This window comes from Peromyscus leucopus, chromosome 17 (genome assembly GCF_004664715.2).
Source record: "Peromyscus leucopus breed LL Stock chromosome 17, UCI_PerLeu_2.1, whole genome shotgun sequence".
NCBI classification, from domain to species: Eukaryota; Metazoa; Chordata; class Mammalia; order Rodentia; family Cricetidae; genus Peromyscus; species Peromyscus leucopus.
The window spans coordinates 32,409,419-32,428,544 of NC_051077.1; the positions used below are offsets into that span (position 1 = coordinate 32,409,419).

Here is a 19,126-nt window from a genome sequence, read left to right on the forward strand (position 1 = left end):
ATCAGACAAAGTGGACTTTAAAACAAAAGGTATTATTGGAGGTAGAGATAGTTCTTAACAATAAAAGGATAGTTGGACACAAAGATAAACAATATAAGGCTAAATTTATATTCACCTACTAACACAGACTCAAAAAATTACTGGGACTGAAAGGAAAAATATAGTTAGTGCTATCATGGTCAATGAGATTTAATATTCCTGTCAGTAAGTGATAAACAAGCAAATCAAAAACCCACTACGTGTAAGAAACTCAAAAACAAAATTAGCAGCTTGATAGCAAAACACAGAGTCTTCGCAGAGAAATGGAATGTTTATCCCAAACATGCCCACGCTGCGCCAAAAGCAAGCATGGCGGAATGGAGCACGTTCTGTTCTCTGAAGACCGTAAAATCAAACCCCAAACCAGCCACACAACTAAAGAGCTCCGACCACCCAGCAATGAGTAAACATCCTTTAAAAACTTACGAGTAATAACGAAGTCACTGCGGAGACCGTAAAGTGTTTTGAATTCCTGATAATTCTGTCACACCACACGTGTAAAAAGCATTTTTCAGCCCCACACGCAATGACAATAAAACAGCTACCTAAGCGCCGTCTTAAGAAAAAGAGACCCAAATTAACCCCCACGTGGTGGATCGAAGAAATAATGTGAAAGCGGAAATAAGCAGAATAGTAAAGACACACATAAATAAGAGTGAAAATCAACAGGCTCCAAATTAGTTATTTAATAAGATTAGAAAACTCAAATCTCTGGTAAGAGTGCATACAATGGGCACAGAGTGCCAACGTCAGGACTAAAAAGTCCTTTTGGGTATGGAAGCCAATAAGGTGCCAGGGCTGACTCACGCCGGGCAGGTCGGCTCACTTGGCGGCAGACCCTGGCGAGCGCGTGTGGCCCTGCTTTGTTCCCAGCACGGCCACAGTAATAATGACGCTACTAAAAACAGAATAAATAGACAAATTCTGTGAAAATCTACAGCCCGTAGAGAAAACCAGACCAGCCCTGGCTAGGAAAGAAACCGAACCTTTAGTTTACAAGTGGCCTCTGAAACTGAGCTCCACGCCCAGACCCCCAGCGTCCTTCAGGTTAACTCAAAACGGCGTGCATGGAGGATGGGACGGAGAGGCGCCATTCGGGGGACTCTACAAGCTGTCACCTGACTTTCACGAAGGGGCTGCTTCTCTCTTGCAGAGCCCTGGACACTTCACTGATACTTTTTTTTTTTAGGATTTCCCCCAAATAATTGAGGAAGAAATGGGTTTTAAAATTGGCATGATGTACTCTATTACTTTTCACGTCTACAAGGACTTTGTCATTATTTTTTTTTATTCTTGATATCAGTAATTTGTGCCTTTTATGCATTCTTACCAGGTTTTGTCAAATTTTAAAATTTTTATTGAAATAGCTAATTACAACAGTTTCTGCGGTAAGTAGAAAAGAAATATTTTCCAACACCCAATGAAGTCTGCAAGCCCTCAATGCCTGAGCGCCAGTGACGACCAGAGAAAAAGACTAATAGTTCTCATGAAAATAGACAAGAAAAAAAAATCAGTTAAGCAAATTCAGTACATATGTAAAAAAAAAAAAAATGTACCATGGTGAAGTCTGCTTTATTCAAATACTTTATAGACCCGAGCATTGTGGTATGCATGCCCTCATCCCCTGTATGTACACACACACACACACACACACACACACACACACACACACACACACACACAAACTTAAGCTAATTAATAATTATGGCACAGAGAGAAATAAATAGAACTATGTAATAATCACCTTAAGAGACAGGGTAAAAATGTCTGACGAAGTTCAGCACTTAGGTATGATAAATACCAGCAGCAAATTAAAAGACAACTAACTCCCTTCCTTCGATAACGACCACCCATGACCATCCCTAGGAAAGTCACCTTAGATGATGAACTACTGAAAGCCTTTGGAGAGTGCAGGACTGAGACAAGGCAGACGACTCAGTCCCAACAACATGGGACAGAGTGGACGAGCACACACAGGTCGCCTGGACCATCACAAAGGCGATGGCCGCGGTGTAGCTCAGGAAGATGTCAACACACGATGCGGGATGAATCGGCTACCAGGAGGCTGAGAGGAGCCCTGACCTGCACCCCTCACAGCCTATGCAGAGATCAGTTTCAGAAGGATTGCACACTAAATCTGAAAGGAAAAAAAAAAGAATCCTAGCTGGGCGGTGATGGCACAGGCCTTTAATCGCTGCACTCCGGAGGCAGAGCCAAGTAGATCTCTGTGAGTTCAAAGTCAGCCTGGTCTACAGAGCCAGCTTCAGGACAGCCAGTTTCTCTATGTGGAAACACTGTCTTAAAAAAACCAAAACAGACAAAAATCCTCACATCCTGGAGGCAAACAGTCCTTAAAAAGGAAAGTACGGAGCATGAGGGCAAAACTGAGAAGCAAAGTTTCATTCAAACTGAGTGTGTCCATTCACCCAAAAATGACGTTAAGAAAATGCAAAGGTGCCGGGCGGTGGTGCCGCACACCTTTAATCCCAGCACTCGGGAGGCAGAGCCAGGCGGATCTCTGTGAGTTCGAGGCCAGCCTGGGCTACCAAAGTGAGCTCCAGGAAAGGCACAAAGCTACGCAGAGAAACCCTGTCTCGAAAAAACAAAAAAAAAAAAAAAAAAAAAAAAAAGCAAAGGTAAGTCACAGAAAGTAGCAGGCACTCGTGATAAATTTATTTTAAAATACTCATTTCCAAACGTATGGATTCTGATCAAACGAAATACAAAAGACAATGAATTAAAAACCAGAATATACACTTTATAAAAGATAACACCCATTTAGTGGTGTGCATATTATAATCAAGGAAGTGAAAATTAGAAGTCTAAGCTAGAGCTATGCACACAGCGAGAGAAGAGAGAGAAGACAGCAGTAGTTTTATCAACTGTATGTACACAGATGAAGAGCGACAGTAATCCCAAATTCGTAACAACTCAGACGCTCAGCAGCAACAGAACAGATAAAGTGAGATACAATTACACAATAAAATATTGCCTAAATCGGAGACTTACCTTTTGCCGGGCGGTGGTGGCGCACGCCTTTAATCCCAGCACTCGGAGCAGAGCAGGCGGATCTCTGTGAGTTCGAGGCCAGCCTGGGCTACAAGTGAGTTCCAGAAAGCGCAAAGCTACACAGAGAAACCCTGTCTCGAAAAAAAAAAAAAAAAAAAAAAAAAAAATTGCCTAACAATGAGAGTGAATGAGAGTAATTACAGAGTAAAAAGTGAGTTTCCCAAGATGTCAGATATAATCACATCAAACTCAAAGTCACGTCAGACGGGGGGGGGGGGGGGGGGGGGGGGGACGGACACGGGGGGGGGGGGACGGGGACGGACACGACACACCCTTAGGAGACGGCGGCAACATCAGGGAGGGGCACAAGGCAAGGTTCTGAGGCGCTGGCAAAGCGCTGTGATTTGATGGAGATCACAGTTATACAGGTGTTATCGCTTTGCAATAAACTCGGACTGGGTAAGATTTGTGCACTTTGTTATAAATCTCTCCATTGCCCTTTCCCACAAAATAAAACCAGAGACAGAGATTAGAAGAGGATAAGAAAGTGAAATAAAATTCACGGAACAGCACTGTAAACCAGACAGAACTAACAAACATCTGTAGAACACTCTGAACAAGTATTTTTCTCAAGTGCACACAAGACATTCTCTAGGATATACTAGGCCCCAAAAGTGGCTTCGGTAAATTCAAAAGGACTTAAGTCATGCTAAGTGTGGCTTTTTGGTCACACTGGGATGAAATTAAAGACCAGCAACAGAAGGGGATATGAGAAGTTAAGGAATCTGCAGAAATGAACCTTCCTTCCCAAGCAAGCCAAAGTTGAGGGAGATGACAAGGCACTGGGAAAACAGGGAGCTGAGTGGAGAGAGACGTCTGGGATGTGCGAGCAGAACTGTCGGGATACTAGGGCTGCAAGGAAGAGGAAGACACGGGCCAAGAGCCAACTTTCCCCCTTAAGAAGGCACAAAAAGAAGGCAGTGAAGTCCTAGAGCAAGCAGAACTGGGGAGTAGCAGACCAAGGAGGAAACATGGCCAGTAAAACCTCAGCTGCTTCTTCAGAAATACCCAGAACGTCAGCAACCCTGCAGTTGGCCTGATCAAGAAAACCAGTGCGGAGGTTCCCAGTACTGAGTCTTGGAATGAACAAGGTGGGGTCTCTTGACGTTACGGGCCTCGCTTCCGCTTTTAACGGCTGAACCTCGCGATAGCCTTCCAGATATGAGCTCAATGTTGAGAGAACATTATGAACAGTTTTATAGAACAGATTAAGATGATCTCGTTGAGATGAGTCTGCTCCTAAAAAGACAAAGGCGCCACAACAAATGCAAGACCACAGTTCTGAGAGTCAGAACAAACAAGACATGGGGTTTTGAGCCAGAGACCTCTCACAGCTAAGGCCCACATGGCTGCTGACCCACCAGACTTTTAAGGAATTAGCAGCCATATTCTTTCAAATTCCTCCTCAGTGGAGAGAGGAGGAAGCGCTTCAGTGCCCGTTCTAGGAGGGCAGAGGAGACGGCTCAGTTGTAGAGCTTGCGGGACAAACCGGAGGACCTTGGTTTGACCCCCGCCACCATTCAAAGTCCGGGTGTGGTGATTCACACTGGAACCCCAGAACTGGGGAAGCAAAGGCAGGAGGATCTCCCAGTGAGCTGCTCGGCCAGCCTAGCCAGATTCATGAGCCCCAGTTCCAGGGAAAGTCCTTGTGTAAAAAAAAAAAAAAAAAAAAAGACCAAGATGGATCATGTGTAAAATGCCTGACACCTGAGGTTGTCCTCTGGTCTCCACACACATGCACACCCAGTGGATATACACACACATGGAGAAAAACAAAGACATGTAGAAAAACAATAAATACAGACACAAGAAAGCAATCTTCGCCGAAGTAGTAACATGCTTATTTCAAACAAACAAAAAACAAGACATATTACATGTTTGTTTGTTTTTTTAAATCAAGTAAGATTTACCCCAGGAATGCAAGATTAATTTAATGTTTAAAATTAAACAGTAGCAACTGAATGAAAGATGGAGAACTATATGGAAACCTAAGTAGCTACAAAAAAAAAAAAAAAAAGACTTGGCAAATTCAACAGCCTTTAATGATCAAAACATGCAGGTATCTAGAAAAAAAAGTCTTCTTCAATCTGACAAAGGGGATTTCTGGAAACCATCATTTCATGGTGAAATGGAGCAATGCTCAGTGGTCAGTGGCTGAGAGCGCTTGCTAGCTGCTCTTCAGGGTCTCTAGCATCCACATTAAGCTGCTCACAACTCCAGGGGATCTGATGCCCTCCTCTGGCCTCCACGGGTACCATGCACTCATGGATGCATGGTGGGGGCACAAACACACAAACGCGCACACACATCTTTAAAGTCAGGAATAAGATAACGATGTCTGCGTTTACCGCTCCTTGTGTGGTACACACACGTGTGCAAGCCCTCACAGCTCAAGGACAGCCCTGGCTGTCATTCCTTACGGGGCTTTGGTGGGCTTTGCTGTGTTTTGAGACAAGGTCTCTCACTGGTCCGTGGCCCGTGGCTTGCCAAGCAGTTGAGGCTGGCTGGCCAGGAAAGCCCAGGGTCTGTCTCTGCCCCTGTCGGGACTATAGGTTACTATTTCCTTTCTGGTGACATGGCTTTCTTGACCATGTGCCTTGGCCACAACATACCACACAATACTGAAGGGAGCGGCAAGAGGGCCGGGAAGAGAGGTCTGCTGGGCAGGTGCTGTCGTGAAAGCATGAAGATCTGAGTTTTCATGGCATTCTCTTGGAACCCCAGAAGTGGGAGGCTCCGGGAAATGCAACTAAACATCTGTACACAACTGAATGAAACGGGATCCCTCCCACCCCCTCATAGGCTGTGTGAATAACCCACATGGATCAGATGTCTATACAGAAGGCTGTAAGACTCACAAGGACTACAGTGGAGGAACCTTTATGCGACGACACTGGTCTTAGATATGGCACCAACAGAACAAAAGAAGAGCAGAAGACGAGCTGGGAGAGAGACAAGCTGCATTTCCATCAAAGTAACAAGAGAATGAAGACACCTTGCAAAACGAGAAAAAAAAATCTCTGCAAAAACAAAACAAAACAAACCTGAAAAGGGACTTATACCAAAACAGAAATTTGAGTGTGGTGGTACACACCTATAATTCCAGCACACAGAAAAACTGAGGCAGAAGGATTGCAAAGTTAGAGGCCAGCCTATTCTACACAACATACTGTAGGCTAGCCTGGGCTTATAGTGAGACCCTGACACATTCTCTCTTTCTTACACACACAATTTTTATAATTCAATAGTAAAAAGGCAACTACTCCATATATCAAGAAGAGTTTGCAACCCTTCACAATGTTAAGTGTAATTACTATGCAACCTGGTGAGTACAGTTCGACACAGGTCCACACCAATGTTAGGATCCAGGTTTTCACAGCAGCATCATTCACATCAGCCAAAATGTAGAAAGAACTGAGACGCACATCAGCACAGGAGTGGTAAGCAAACAGCGGGACCTCGGCACTAGAACACTGCCTGGAAGAAGGAAGCAAACGCCAACACTGTGCCCCAGGGACAGACCTGACACGACTATGTTAAGTGAAAGAAACGAGTCAAATGAGAGCAAACCTCACGCTCCTTCACTGATATGAAATGCCCAGAATAAGCAACATACAGAGCAGGGAGAAATGAGTGACTGGTCACAGGCACAGGGGCGTCTCCTGGGACGATGACCACACTCTGCTCTACTCAAGCCTCTAGCCGGGGCGGTGGCGCACACCTTTAATCCCAGCATTTGGGAGGCAGGGGCAGGTGGATCTCTGCGAGTTCGAGGCTGAGATCCAAGACAATCAGGACTGCTACATAGTGAAACCCTATCACAGAAAACCAAAAAGCAAAAAACAAAGCCTCTAATAATTATTTTTATGGGAGAGGTATGATGCCTTTATAAGTCCCACTGAATCTAAGCTGGAAATGTTTTTTCTTAGGATGCTGGGAGCAAAGAGGGGCCGAGAAAGGAGGAAGACAAGCTCGTGAATGACAGCAGAGCACGCTGTCTTCCACATCTGTGGTCCACATCTGTCGTCCGCATCACGCTAGGCCTCTCAGCCATGCTGGTTTCCAGTTGTGACTCACCAAGTCTATAGACTCCAGGTCCCGCTCGGCTGACTGAACTGCAGGGGCCTCGGTTTCTTCTTCTTCTTCTTTGTTTTTGCAAGGCATTTGCTTGGAAGGAAGTAAATTATACCACAGCATGAAAATCTCGTTGGAAAATGGTAAATCTGCCAGGCTGATCTGAGTCCCAGCCTATGGGAAAAGGAAGAAATAGAGAGAGAAAAAAATGAAAAGTTTAAATGAGTGTTTGTTCTCCCTGGTAAGACAAAGATGACTGGGTGGGCTTGTCTTAAAGCAGAACCAACACACTATCGGTGACATAAAGCACTGGCTGTGTGTGCGTGCACATGTGTGTGCGCACGCACATGCACACTCCTATGTTTGGTGCTTATGTGCCTGTGTGTGTGCATGTACTTTCATGTGTGTACATATGTATGTGCAGGGGTCAGAGGATGACTTTGAGATACCTTCCTCAATTTCTTTTCCACTATGTATTTGTTTGTTTGTTTATTTATTTGTGATAGTCACAGTCCCTCACTGAATCTGGAATCAAGGCCCTAGGATCCGTCCACCTCTACCCCTCCAGTGCTAGGGTTAGGCATGCACTACAGAGTCCTGCTTTTACACTGGTGTGTGATCTGAACCCAGATCCTCATGCTCCTACAACAGGTACTTAACCCATGGGCCATCTCCCCTGCTCAGGACTGGCGGGTTCTTTAAAATCTGGGCATACTGATACCTTCAGCTGTGGCTCAGTAAGAAATAATGCCCAATGGAGCTGCCAATCCTGGGATTATTTTTTGTAACGTTAAATTTTTTTCAACTAATTTCCCCAATGACTTAAGCATGCAACTTTTTCTAAACACGGAATTATATTTAAATAAAAATTTTAAAAAATAAACAAATAAATGATTAACTAGAAACCAAAGTACTTCTTTTAATATGTCAGAAAATGCCTTGGTTATGACAATACATCATAATTCAGAAAGAGTATAAAGACTGGGACTCTCTTTTGCTCTTAAATGAGAATGTAGCAAGTTTTTTCTTGTTGTTGTTTTTGTTTGTTTTGGCTCTGTGGGTCACTAGAATGCCAAAAAAGGAAAGATAAAAGCAAATTCAGATCCCACCTAGCCACAGCCGGATTCTAATCCCGACTCCACTGCTTCTGAGAGGCTGCCAATGGACATATTCAGAGATCTTACTGGAGCCTTTGGCACGTGGTAACACCGTCTCTACTGCGCCGACGACACCTGACTGATGCCCAACAACCATCTCGGTGCCATTCTAACGTTATTAATTTTATTCTGAGACAGTATCTTTTTTTTTTTTTTCCAAATAAAGAAAAAAAGAGGAAAACTATCTTCCTTTTTCCTGTGGTCATCATTAAACATGTGTTCGTCTCCTACTGGACCATAGAGAAACAGCTGTCTTTGATCACGTGGGCTCCTGTCTGGATGGCTGCATTTGAGCAGGCTGTCTAGAGGGAGATGGCAGCCTAACTGGGCATGACAGCATCCTAAACACACAGTTAGTTCAGTACGAAACCTTTCTATCACTTATCACATTTAATCACATTGTTCCAACAGTAATAATCCTGTTCAGATGATCTAATACCATGGAAAGGCAAATGGGCTAAACTTCAGTTTGAATCTGTGTATTTGGATGGGACGGTTTTTGATAGCCAGCTCCATCATCTGCCAAGAGCATAACCCACTTGGGGCAGTTGTTTATCCCAAAGTGGGTGATCAGACTTTCCATCATCAAACTTCCGTGATACTATTCCGGTGTAAAGGAGATTATTCTAGAAAGTGCTCCACACACAGTTTAGCACTGGGAACGGCAAGCTCATGCCACAGAGACAGTAGGAGCAAAGGCAAAAGTTCTCCCACACTCAAGGAGTAGCACTGGAAAGCCAAGCTTTACAGGCATTCAAACTTCTAAGCAGATTTAAAAAATTTGGAATGTGAGGAAAAACATTCTAGAAAAACAGAAAAAAACAGGGCCGGGGAGAAGGTTCAGCGGGGAAAGGTGCTGGCCACCCAGCCAGGCGACTTGTGTTCTATCCTTAGAACCTACATGGCGACAGAAGAGAACTCATTCCTCGAGTTACCTTTTCACCTTCACATGCGTGCCTTGGCACGTGAACACACCCACCCCCAAATAAATAAATAAATGTTTTTGTTTGCTTGCTTGCTTGTTTTAAGCAGTGGCTGCTGTTGGCAAAGCGTAAGTAGGAAACAGCTTTGCAGAACAGGGATCACGGTGTCCCTTGAGAGGGAGGGCGAAGGCGCCTACCAGGCATTCTTCTCTGCGGTGTTTACCGACGGAGCAAAGGTCCACTCGGAGGGTCTTCTGCTGCAGGGCTGCCTGAGAAATGACCACCCTGAACACATCGTTGTAGAGCACAGATTCCGTGGGTGGGTGGACTTTTGTTCGAAATAGACAGCTCACGTCTGCCGAGGAGGGAAGCACAGCAACCCTAAAATACCTGCGAAGAGCAAGAACGGAGTGAAATCTCACGGGCACGTCAATTACAGTGGATCCGCAGCCATCATGTGCAATTAGCTGCAGAAGAGAGGACACGAGGAAACATGGAGGGCATTATCAGATGAAAGCGCCGCGGCCATAACGGGCCCACGCGCGTGCAGCCGCAGACACTCTGTTCTTAGCCCACCCGTGCCCACTGGGCCCCTCCACATGGGATACGCAGCCTGCCGTCACCACGAGACCTGCAGCAAAGGCGAGGTGAGGAGGAAGAGTCTGCAGGGCTGCAGGGCTGACCTCCCCACGTACATCAACTCGAAAGTAAGTGGATTTCCAGCCGGGGAAGGCGGGGACACGCTAACATGGACACTGGTGGTTTTCTCTTCCAGAACCCTCATCCTGAGCCTCCAACAACAGACTGTTGATGAACAAGCCAATGAATGGGATCTATCCCCCTACCAGAGACAGAGAGAGGCTAAGGAGCATATTGTGAACAAGACGGAAAACAGCTGAAGCGGCACTTCCAAAATATCATTGTCTAGCATCTCCGCCACCGGCACAGACGAACTCGCAGAAGGATCTCACTCTGTGTACGTGCAAAGGCAAGTGAGAGACAGCAGAGGCTCCCAGTGCTCCTCAGGGGTTCATCTGACACCCAAGGAGGACCCACGGTTCCCGGGAGCAGCCTGAGGTGCTTCCCTAATTCAGAAAGAGAAGTCCACTAAATCTCCCCGCTTCCCGTCCCCATTCTTGTCTAATGGATATTCTAAAATATTTTTTCTAGTTAGGGAAATCTGTAAATTCAAACCCATCACTAAAAATTTCACATTTTTTTTGTATCAACATTAATAACAAAGACTCAGCACTTAAAACTCCAGTGGCGGCTAATGAAAGGCTCAGCTTCCCAAGTGGGCTGCAAGCTCAGGAGAAGGGAGTTTTTGTTCCTTCTGCTTCATGTCAGAGAGGGAAACGAGAGGAAGGGACGTCTGTTCCTTCAGCCTTCAGCTCTTCTACACCCCTGATCTGTTCGGCTCATCTCAAGATGTTTCCACATCAAATGGCTGAGTTGACGAGGTTCAGAAGAGAAGGCAGGGGCTGGAGAGATGCCTCAGTGATTGAGACCACTGGCTGCTTTTCCAGAGGACCTTGGTTCAGTTCCTAACAACCACATGGTGGCTCCCAACCACCAGTGACTCCAGTTCCAGGGACCCAATGCCCTCTTCTGGCCTCCATGGGCAGCAGAGACTGCACATGGTGTACAAACGTTCATGCAGGCAAAACATCCACACACATAATATAATGTTTAAATAAAGAGAAAGACAGGACGTGGGCAGGAGAGATCACTCCACATTAAGAGCATCTACTCTCTTGCAGAGGCCCTGAGTTTGGTTTCCAACACTCACACAGTGGCTCACAACCATGTGTAACTCCAGTGCCCGCGGGATCTGATGCCCTCTTCTGGCCTCCTTGGACACAAGGAGTACACACGGTGCACAGACATATATGCAGGTAAACACTCATACACATAAACTAAAAATAATTTGGAAAAAGACATGGGTGTGGGTACACACTAAAGTTGGTTCTCACTGTTCAGACCCCACAGTCTTGTTAACCCTGTTTGTTAAGAGCCACAGACTCCGTTATCACCCAGACTGGAAATGAAACTGCCTTCCCCAAATGCTGCTCTGGGTTGTTGCAGCTGGGTCCGCCTCGTGCCCACTCACGGGCTCTGCGAATCTTGTTAACAAAGTGGGGCCCCATTCTCTCCTTCAGGAAGTCCTCGGAGCCCACTCTCCTCCGGGATCCTATGATGCTCTGATGACCGTCAATGGATCCTCAAGCACTCTCCACTTTTCTGTCAGCACCAAAGAGTCTCCATCTAGCTCCGCCCCTGCATGCCCCACCCCCTTAGGCTGTGAGGATGCGAACTTAACGGTAACCTGTTAGTAAACATCCAGGGCTCTTACACATACTCTGTTGAAGTCCTGGCCTCCGAGGAAGACACTCTGTCATTAGGAAAACAGCCGCCTGGCTGACATGGAGTCATGGGAACCGCTCAGCTGCCATTTTCCCTCCATCTCTGTCCTGCCATGTTCAGAAAGGAGGAGGGCAGAGGAGACACGCAGACTTGGTATTCTATGTCACACAGCCCCGAGCCCTTCTTAAGAGAGTCACTGAGACTCTGGCTCTAAGGCGGACTGCTGATAAAGAGCTGAGAAACCAGCTCTCTTAGGAACAGCCCTGAGGCAATGGGCAGCGGAGAATCACATCAACACTTCGTTGGGATTCCTGGTCTAATACAGTGATGTAACTGCAACTGAGAAATGACTGATCACTGGACGTGACCATGGAGAGGTAAAAGCATGCTCTTTCATGGAGCCTATTTCTGTGGCAATGCATAATGTAATCACTACATATTCATGTATGACATCAGAAAAAAAATTATCCAAACTAATACTAGTAACTAGTATGCACTAATAAAAATTAAAATCATATTTCCAGCAATCAGGCCCCAGAACAGCCTCTGGTCAGAGAAAGGAACCAGAGAGACTTAACTCCTAACCTTAACAATAACCATCTGAATAAAGACCTAACATTTTTCCTTTCTCACACGTCTCTCTCCATCCTTCCCTACGGTTGCTTCGGACACAATCAGCCTGGCTATTTCTCCCCTTACCTTCATTTTTAAAAAAGGATCTATTTTGTTTTTAACTACGCGTATCTGTGTGTGTCCATGTGCGGGTCTCTGCAGAGGTCAGAAGAGGGCAGTGGTGCCCTGGAACTGTAGTTATGGGTGGTCAGGCGGGCACTGTCCAATGTGGGTGCTAGGGAGGCAAATCCGGGTCCCCTGGACGAGCAGCAAGAGCTCGTACCCACTAAGTCATCTCTTGAGTTGCCCCACCCCCAACTCCCGCCACGCCTTCATTTTGATGAACTGTTGGCTCATAGGCAGAATTACTGTAAGAGGGAAAATGTGAAGGTTCCTGGTTTGTTTATTTTTATTTTTTTACTGACTCTACTTACACTTTTGAAGAATGAGGTATCAAGAAGGCATGAAGATTCCGGAGTTGTGCTATAATCACCACGAAGCTGGTACTTTTGGTCTCGTATCTGTCAGAGGAGACAATGGATCAAAGAGAGTAACCTCGGCCGCAGGCCTCACCTCCACCCTCCCTGGCTTACCTGAGTCCTATCTGCACCTGGGCGGTCTCCACAATGGCGACATCCTCTTCGTGATAGGGCGGGTCCTCCATTTCACCAGGCCTAGGCCAGGAGCAGGCGGACAGTCGGGTAAGAGGGATATTGACTGCTATGGCTACTCCTTGCCAAGGGAACCTGAATGAACAGCCTTCCCATCCCACTGCTGTGGAGTGGACCCCCATGAAAGCTACTGATTCGGGCTTCTTCAACTCCATCGAGAGTCTGACTTGAGTTTAGGGAACAAACTTTGTGACATCTGGCTTTCCTGAGGCCATGAGGCTATCCCACTGTATCGGGGGCTTTCAGACGCCTAACCAAGGTATTCTGATGTCAAGCAAGAGTTGGCCAATCACCAAAATTCCCAGGAAAATCGCTGTCTGAAATCCCAGGTCAGCTGCCTCTGAGTACATCAATCTGCTTGTCATTTCCTTAACTGGCAGGAGGTTTCTGGTAGAGGACCACACTTTACAGTGTGCACCAGCCTGGCTGACGGACATGCAGGGGACCACACTTTACAGTGTGCATCCGTCTGGCTGTCAGGCATGCAGGGGACCACACTTTACAGTGTGCACCAGCCTGGCTGACGGGCATGCAGGGGACCACACATTACAGTGTGCACCAGCCTGGCTGACGGGCATGCAGGGGACCGCACTTTACAGTGTGCACCAGCCTGGCTGACAGGCATGCAGGGGACCGCACTTTACAGTGTGCACCAGCCTGGCTGACAGGCATGCAGGGCTGAACGTGTCCCACCCTGCAGGTTCCTTACTGTTTCATGGAAGCTTCGTAGACCCCACTGTCTCCAGCCACGGACTCATCAGAGGCGGCGGCTGACACACAAGCAGTTTTGTCTCCACACAGATGGATCCCTCCTCTCTTGGGTAATGACTTTTCCACATCTAAGGTAGAGAAAGTGGTAGACTCATTCGTTTCTTATTGGGACAAGTGTAAAATACTCACACCATAGACGACCAAAGTACAATTTCCTTCTTCTTAAAGTCAAGAATATTACTCCCTATTTTAACAAACGATATGAAAGGAGATGCTGGGATTCAGAGGGTCTGGGATTTGGTTACTTGGGAAAAACCTGTCTTTTCTTTTGCGAAAAAAATTTTTTTAAAAGATTTAAGTGCATTGAATGTTTTCCCTATATTTATATAACTGCACCATGTGCACGCAGTACCCAGGGAGGCCAGAAGGTGGCGTTGGATCTGGATCTGGGACCGGCAGTTGTGAGCCACCCTGTGGGTCCTGGGAACTGAACGCAAGTTCTCGGCAAAAGCATCAAGTGCTCTTAGCCACTGAGCCAGCTCTCAACACCATCTCCCCAATTAAAAAACAATAAAAAATACGTGGGGGGGAGGGGAGGGACATGTGGAGGTCAGAGGCTCTCGGCTTCCATCCTGTGGGATGGAATTCAGGGTGTCAGTCTTGGATGCAGATACCTTAATCCACTGACCCATCTCACAGGTCCTTGCCCTAAGATACTTTAAGGCAAGGAACCCACAATTTCCCATTCTCCCCAGCTCCTCTGCCTCAAGCTCTCATGAACAACCACAGGCCGTGGCTAAGCAGCCATGTGCCCCGTTCAAACACTGGCGCTGGCCCTACTTGACCAACTCCAGCAACTCCACAGAGGAGACTTCGCTCGCCGCGTCTCTCTACACTCCCCTTTCTCCTTCCCCTGTGCCCCTCTTCTAACAGAAACTAAAGAAAAAAACGTCTTTTGATTTCCATGAATTCTCACCAGCTAATACCACTAAAAAAAAAAAAAACACAAAAAATTTTTTGTGTGCTACTGAATCTTTAGCAGCAGCAGCTCCCACTTAACTTTTATCTCTAACTCATATTCATACACCAGCATCCTGCAGGGAGCGAGGAGCATTCATTGAAAGTTGTGCTCTGTACTCTAATAAGCTGCAAGCCCGTGGAGCGCTTTCATCCTCCAGTGAGTGAGCCCGAGGAGCAGGATTGGTATGCACGCGGCCCCCCTCTGAGTCATGACTGTACATCCTGTTAAGATGTTTAAGTTTTAAGGCTTCCGATTACAGGATTGATTGCGGCATTTTCTCTTTCATTTCTGGCAGTGGGGATGCGTGTGCCTTGATGATGAACTGCCTTCTCTGTGCCCGCCCCCCCTTTGTGAGGGGTGAAGGTGATGACATGATTTATTGATTACCCCCAGGAATAACCGCAGCAGTCTGAAAACTGACTTTGACAATGACAGAGACTGACTGTGGGAAGACTTCATAGTTATTCCACCTTGGTTTCTGTCATGCAGCGGGGATTGGTGCCGAGAGAGCAAACGGCCTGCAGGACGGCCTGCCTTCAACCTGTGGAAGGCCTTGGGATGTTAAGACAGGAACAGTGTCCTTCCCCGTGCCCCCGCCCTTAAAGGTGGGAAGATGTTCCTGGGGCCCGAACAGTTAGTCTTGACGGTTAAGACACACGCCTTCCGCTGTTTCCAGACAGGAGGCTGAGAGTGAGCTGCAAACAAAGCCTTGTGTGCATTTTCCCAAGTGACTGGCTTGAGGTACTGGAGATGGTTCGAACCCGGGGCTTCAGATGTCCTAGCCAAGCACTCTGTCACTGAGCCACAGCCAGGCCTACGGTGCCCTTTTAACAACAGTGTTATGTAACACTTAAGAGGTTAAAAAAAAAATGGTTTCATGAGAACTTTCTCCAGGTACCTGTCTCCAGCCCCAAAGTCTTCAACAAAGCCGCTGGCAAACTCAACTATTAGGAACTTGGCAGCCATGAGCCACCAGCCTGTGTAACCGGGGGCCCGGGATCACTCGGTGACAGCCCCTGTGCTGAAGGCTTTGGGACCCTGCTGCTTTGTGAGCACCTACCCTGATGGACTGGGTTCACCACTTGCTGAGACGTTGAGAGATGCTCACTAGAGGATATTCCAGAGACCTAACGGGCGGAGTCCGGTACAGATGCTCAGGAAGTCTCGTGCCCCGAAAGGCACAAAAGAATAGCACAACCACCAAAGTGCCCTGCTTCCTCTCCCTGCGTGAACCGGAGTGTGGTGTGAAGAGAGTGAGCACACCAGCGTTCATGGGCTCTTCTCAGCACACAGGATAACAATGACCACAAACTGCATGCGTGCATGTGTCAGGCACACTTGGATGGCGTTCTCTGAGGGTGACTATGCAGATGAGGAATGGGTCTAAAAGACAGGACAGGCTGCTCACCAAAACAGCCAAAGAGGCTAGAGACGAGAGTGCAGGCATGGTGCTCCGATGTACTTCTTCTCACAGGCCCTTGTGAGGCCCACAGTGGCTCTCTGTTGTGGAGAGCCATTATGGACACATCTCCCATGTGCTTATTTGTGTGTGTGTGGGGGCGGCGGCAGTATTTTAATAGAATGGCCTGTAATGTTGGCACATCCCTGAAAGAAGGCGTACAAACCGCAGGAAGGTCTCATCCACTCCAGCTCTGCCCCGGTCGTTAACGAGAACACAGCACTTCACTGTTCAGTTCCAGACACTCCTAAATCAAGTTGGATTCATCTACATCTTTAAAGATCTCAATTGACCAGTCAACATATACTTAGAATTCCTACACCTGTGTATACACATAAAAACACTCCTTAAGACAGCAAGGACAGGGTTCTTTCTACAGGGGCTGTCCTTTCTGCATGGTGGGACGCGCTGAAACATGCTGTAGAGTGGACTATCCTCAGAACACAGGAGGCACTGTACAGCAAGGGTGCCATATGCTCTTCACACCTATGGCGTTCACAGACAGCTTCCACAGAGCAGAGGAAAGCAATGTTAAAACGAAAGCATTCCAGAGTTTCGGCATCTGTCGGGAAGGAAGCACTCGGCCCATCTCTTCCTGGACCTGCAGCTGGCAGAGCAGCCAGCAGATGGCAGAGTAACTCCGGACACCGGACTACAAGCCACCAAGTAACTGGGGCAGAAGGGGAGTCTGGGCACACACCAAAGACGGTGTGTATACAGAACTCGCCAAGCAAGCCAACCACGGAACCTTTGCGCTAATCAGCCAACATGCTAATTGACTTTGTTTTCGTCTGTTTCAGGGCAGTTTTAAAAGAAAGTCCTTGTCTCTTTGCTATTTCTGAACCAGAGTCCAGGTGGAAGTGTGGACTGCTGATAAAATGCATCCTAGGCATCTACCACCCACAGAGGACCCCTGGACTACAGAACAGGCGGTGTCTTCCTCAGAAACTCTCCCCCTTACTCTTGGGGACAGGGTTGAAGCTGGAGCTCAGCGGGTCGGGTCCTCCCAGCTCTGATCCCTAGCGCCGGGACTGCAGGTGTGAGCCTGCCCTAGCGGCTTGTCCATCAGTGATGGATCTGGACTCCGACTCCAGCATCTCCTCAGCCCCTGTTTTTATTTCGGGGTACTGAACCCAGGATCTGCACACACGAGACAAGCAAGCTGTCTACCACTGAGCTATAAATATATCCCCCCCTGTCTGCAATGGCAACTTTTATTTGACAGAGACAAAGTCTAGGTGTAGATTAAATGCTCTTTAAATGAACAGCCTGGAGAATGAGAAGGGAACCATACCCTTTCTTTATACGTGGAAAGGGTGACCTAATCCCTCCTGAAACGGCTGGGGCTGTGGGGGGGGGGGGAAGCAAAGCTCCGCACTTACCTGTTGTCCCTTCATACAGCAGCTCTCCCGTGCAGTCATCAAGGCCCTTATCCTCTAAGAGAGACTGGGACGCTCCTGAATCCGAATCCAGCAAGACCTGATTTTCCCCAAGGCCAATGTCAGCAAAGCGGCTACTTAGTCCACAGTCCTCGAAGTCCACAGTGAACTGGTGCAGAGTGGCGTCATGAGAAGACACCGGAAATGTGCTGTCCAAGACCAGGGGGGAGCCGGGAGGGGACAAGGATGAAAGCGAGGACCTGGAGGAAAGGGACGTCACTGACTTGGAGGCCTCGGTCAGCGGGGGAGTGTGGCTGGTGGCGGCGACTGCCACCCCACAGAGTCCACTCTGCCCAGGCTGGCTGGGAGACTTGGCCACCTCATTCTCGTGGATGGTGGTGATGGGTCCCGAAGGCATGTAGCCACCCTTCTCTTGAAGAAGGAAGTCCAGTTTGTACTGGTAATCTGCGTCCATCTGCTCGCCCTGGCCGCTGTAGTAGAGTTCACTGGAACCGAGCGAGTTGAGGGATCCTCGGCTGGAGGTGTTCAGAGAGCCCCGACTGGACGTCAGCGACCCCAGACTGCTCCCCGAGGACATGGACAGGGTGCTGGAGGAGAGGCTGACAGAAGAACAGTCCACTGTAAAACCTGACTAGGCAGAAGAACAGCTACAGCACAGGCTTCCTTCAGACAGGAAGGGATGGAAATGGTGATGCCCGAGTTAAATCTACAGCCCGGGCAGGGGCGTTCGCTGTTGGAACAACCGTTTCCCTACCCACTCATTAATATTAGCAACGCTGCTCTCTCCTCATGCACCTCAGAAATTCTGGTCTTTTTTTTTTTAAAGATCTATTTATTATGTACATACACTGCCTGCATGGTATGTCTGTGTGAGGGTGCCAGATCCCCTGGAACTGGAGTTACAGACAGTTGTGAGCTGCCATGTGGGTGCTGGGAATTAAACCCGGGCCCTTCATCTTAACCTCTGAGCCATCTCTCCAGCCCCCAGGTCTGGTCTTTTTAAACAATACACGATACACGGCCAGGAGGCTGGTGCACACCTTTAGTCCCAGCACTTTAGAGGCAGAGACAGAAGGGTCTCTGTGAGTTCAAGGCCAGCCTAGTCTACACAGCCAGCTCCCGATTAGCCAGGGCTCCACAGAGAGACCCCGTCTCCAAAATAAATAAATAAATGAGTAAGTAAATAACCACTAAAGGTGGGTAGAGTGGGGCACACCTTTAATCCCAACACTCAGGATGCAGAAACAGGCGGATCTCTGTGAGTGTGAGTCTAGTCTGTTCTACAGAGTGAGTTCCGGGACAGTGTGGGCTACATAGTGAGATCATTGTCTCCACCACCAGGGATACATCTTTTGCAAAAGTTTAAGTCAAATCACATGCCTATCTGTAAGTCAACAGGCAGAGCCATCCACAGCAAATTCATACTTTAAAAATCCTGGAAAAGACGAACACGTCACTGTAGCCACGGTGGCTAAGAAGAAAGGCTCTTATAAAGACATCAGGTAACAGACCCAGGAGCTCACTCATGTAAAGTGACTATTCTAACTGGTGTAAGAAATCAGCGGCAGCGATTTCACGGCAGATCTCTGCATCTCCCTTGGTAAAAGACGGGATGGCAGCAGAAAC

The 19,126-nt window shown here is 47.6% G+C and overlaps 1 protein-coding gene across 1 annotated transcript in view; it reads right to left on the minus strand.

The window, feature by feature from the left end:
* Nucleotides 1–19,126, minus strand: part of Wwc2 (WW and C2 domain containing 2) — a 178,701-nt gene that overhangs the window by 32,557 nt on the left and 127,018 nt on the right. Inside the window, exons 11-16 of the mRNA XM_028854535.2 lie at nucleotides 17,483–18,099; nucleotides 13,619–13,748; nucleotides 12,832–12,912; nucleotides 12,673–12,759; nucleotides 9,460–9,652; nucleotides 7,186–7,356 (exon numbers count right to left, since the gene is read on the minus strand). Coding sequence (XP_028710368.1) covers nucleotides 7,186–7,356; nucleotides 9,460–9,652; nucleotides 12,673–12,759; nucleotides 12,832–12,912; nucleotides 13,619–13,748; nucleotides 17,483–18,099 — 1,279 coding nt within the window. The remainder of the gene's footprint in view (nucleotides 1–7,185; nucleotides 7,357–9,459; nucleotides 9,653–12,672; nucleotides 12,760–12,831; nucleotides 12,913–13,618; nucleotides 13,749–17,482; nucleotides 18,100–19,126) is intronic.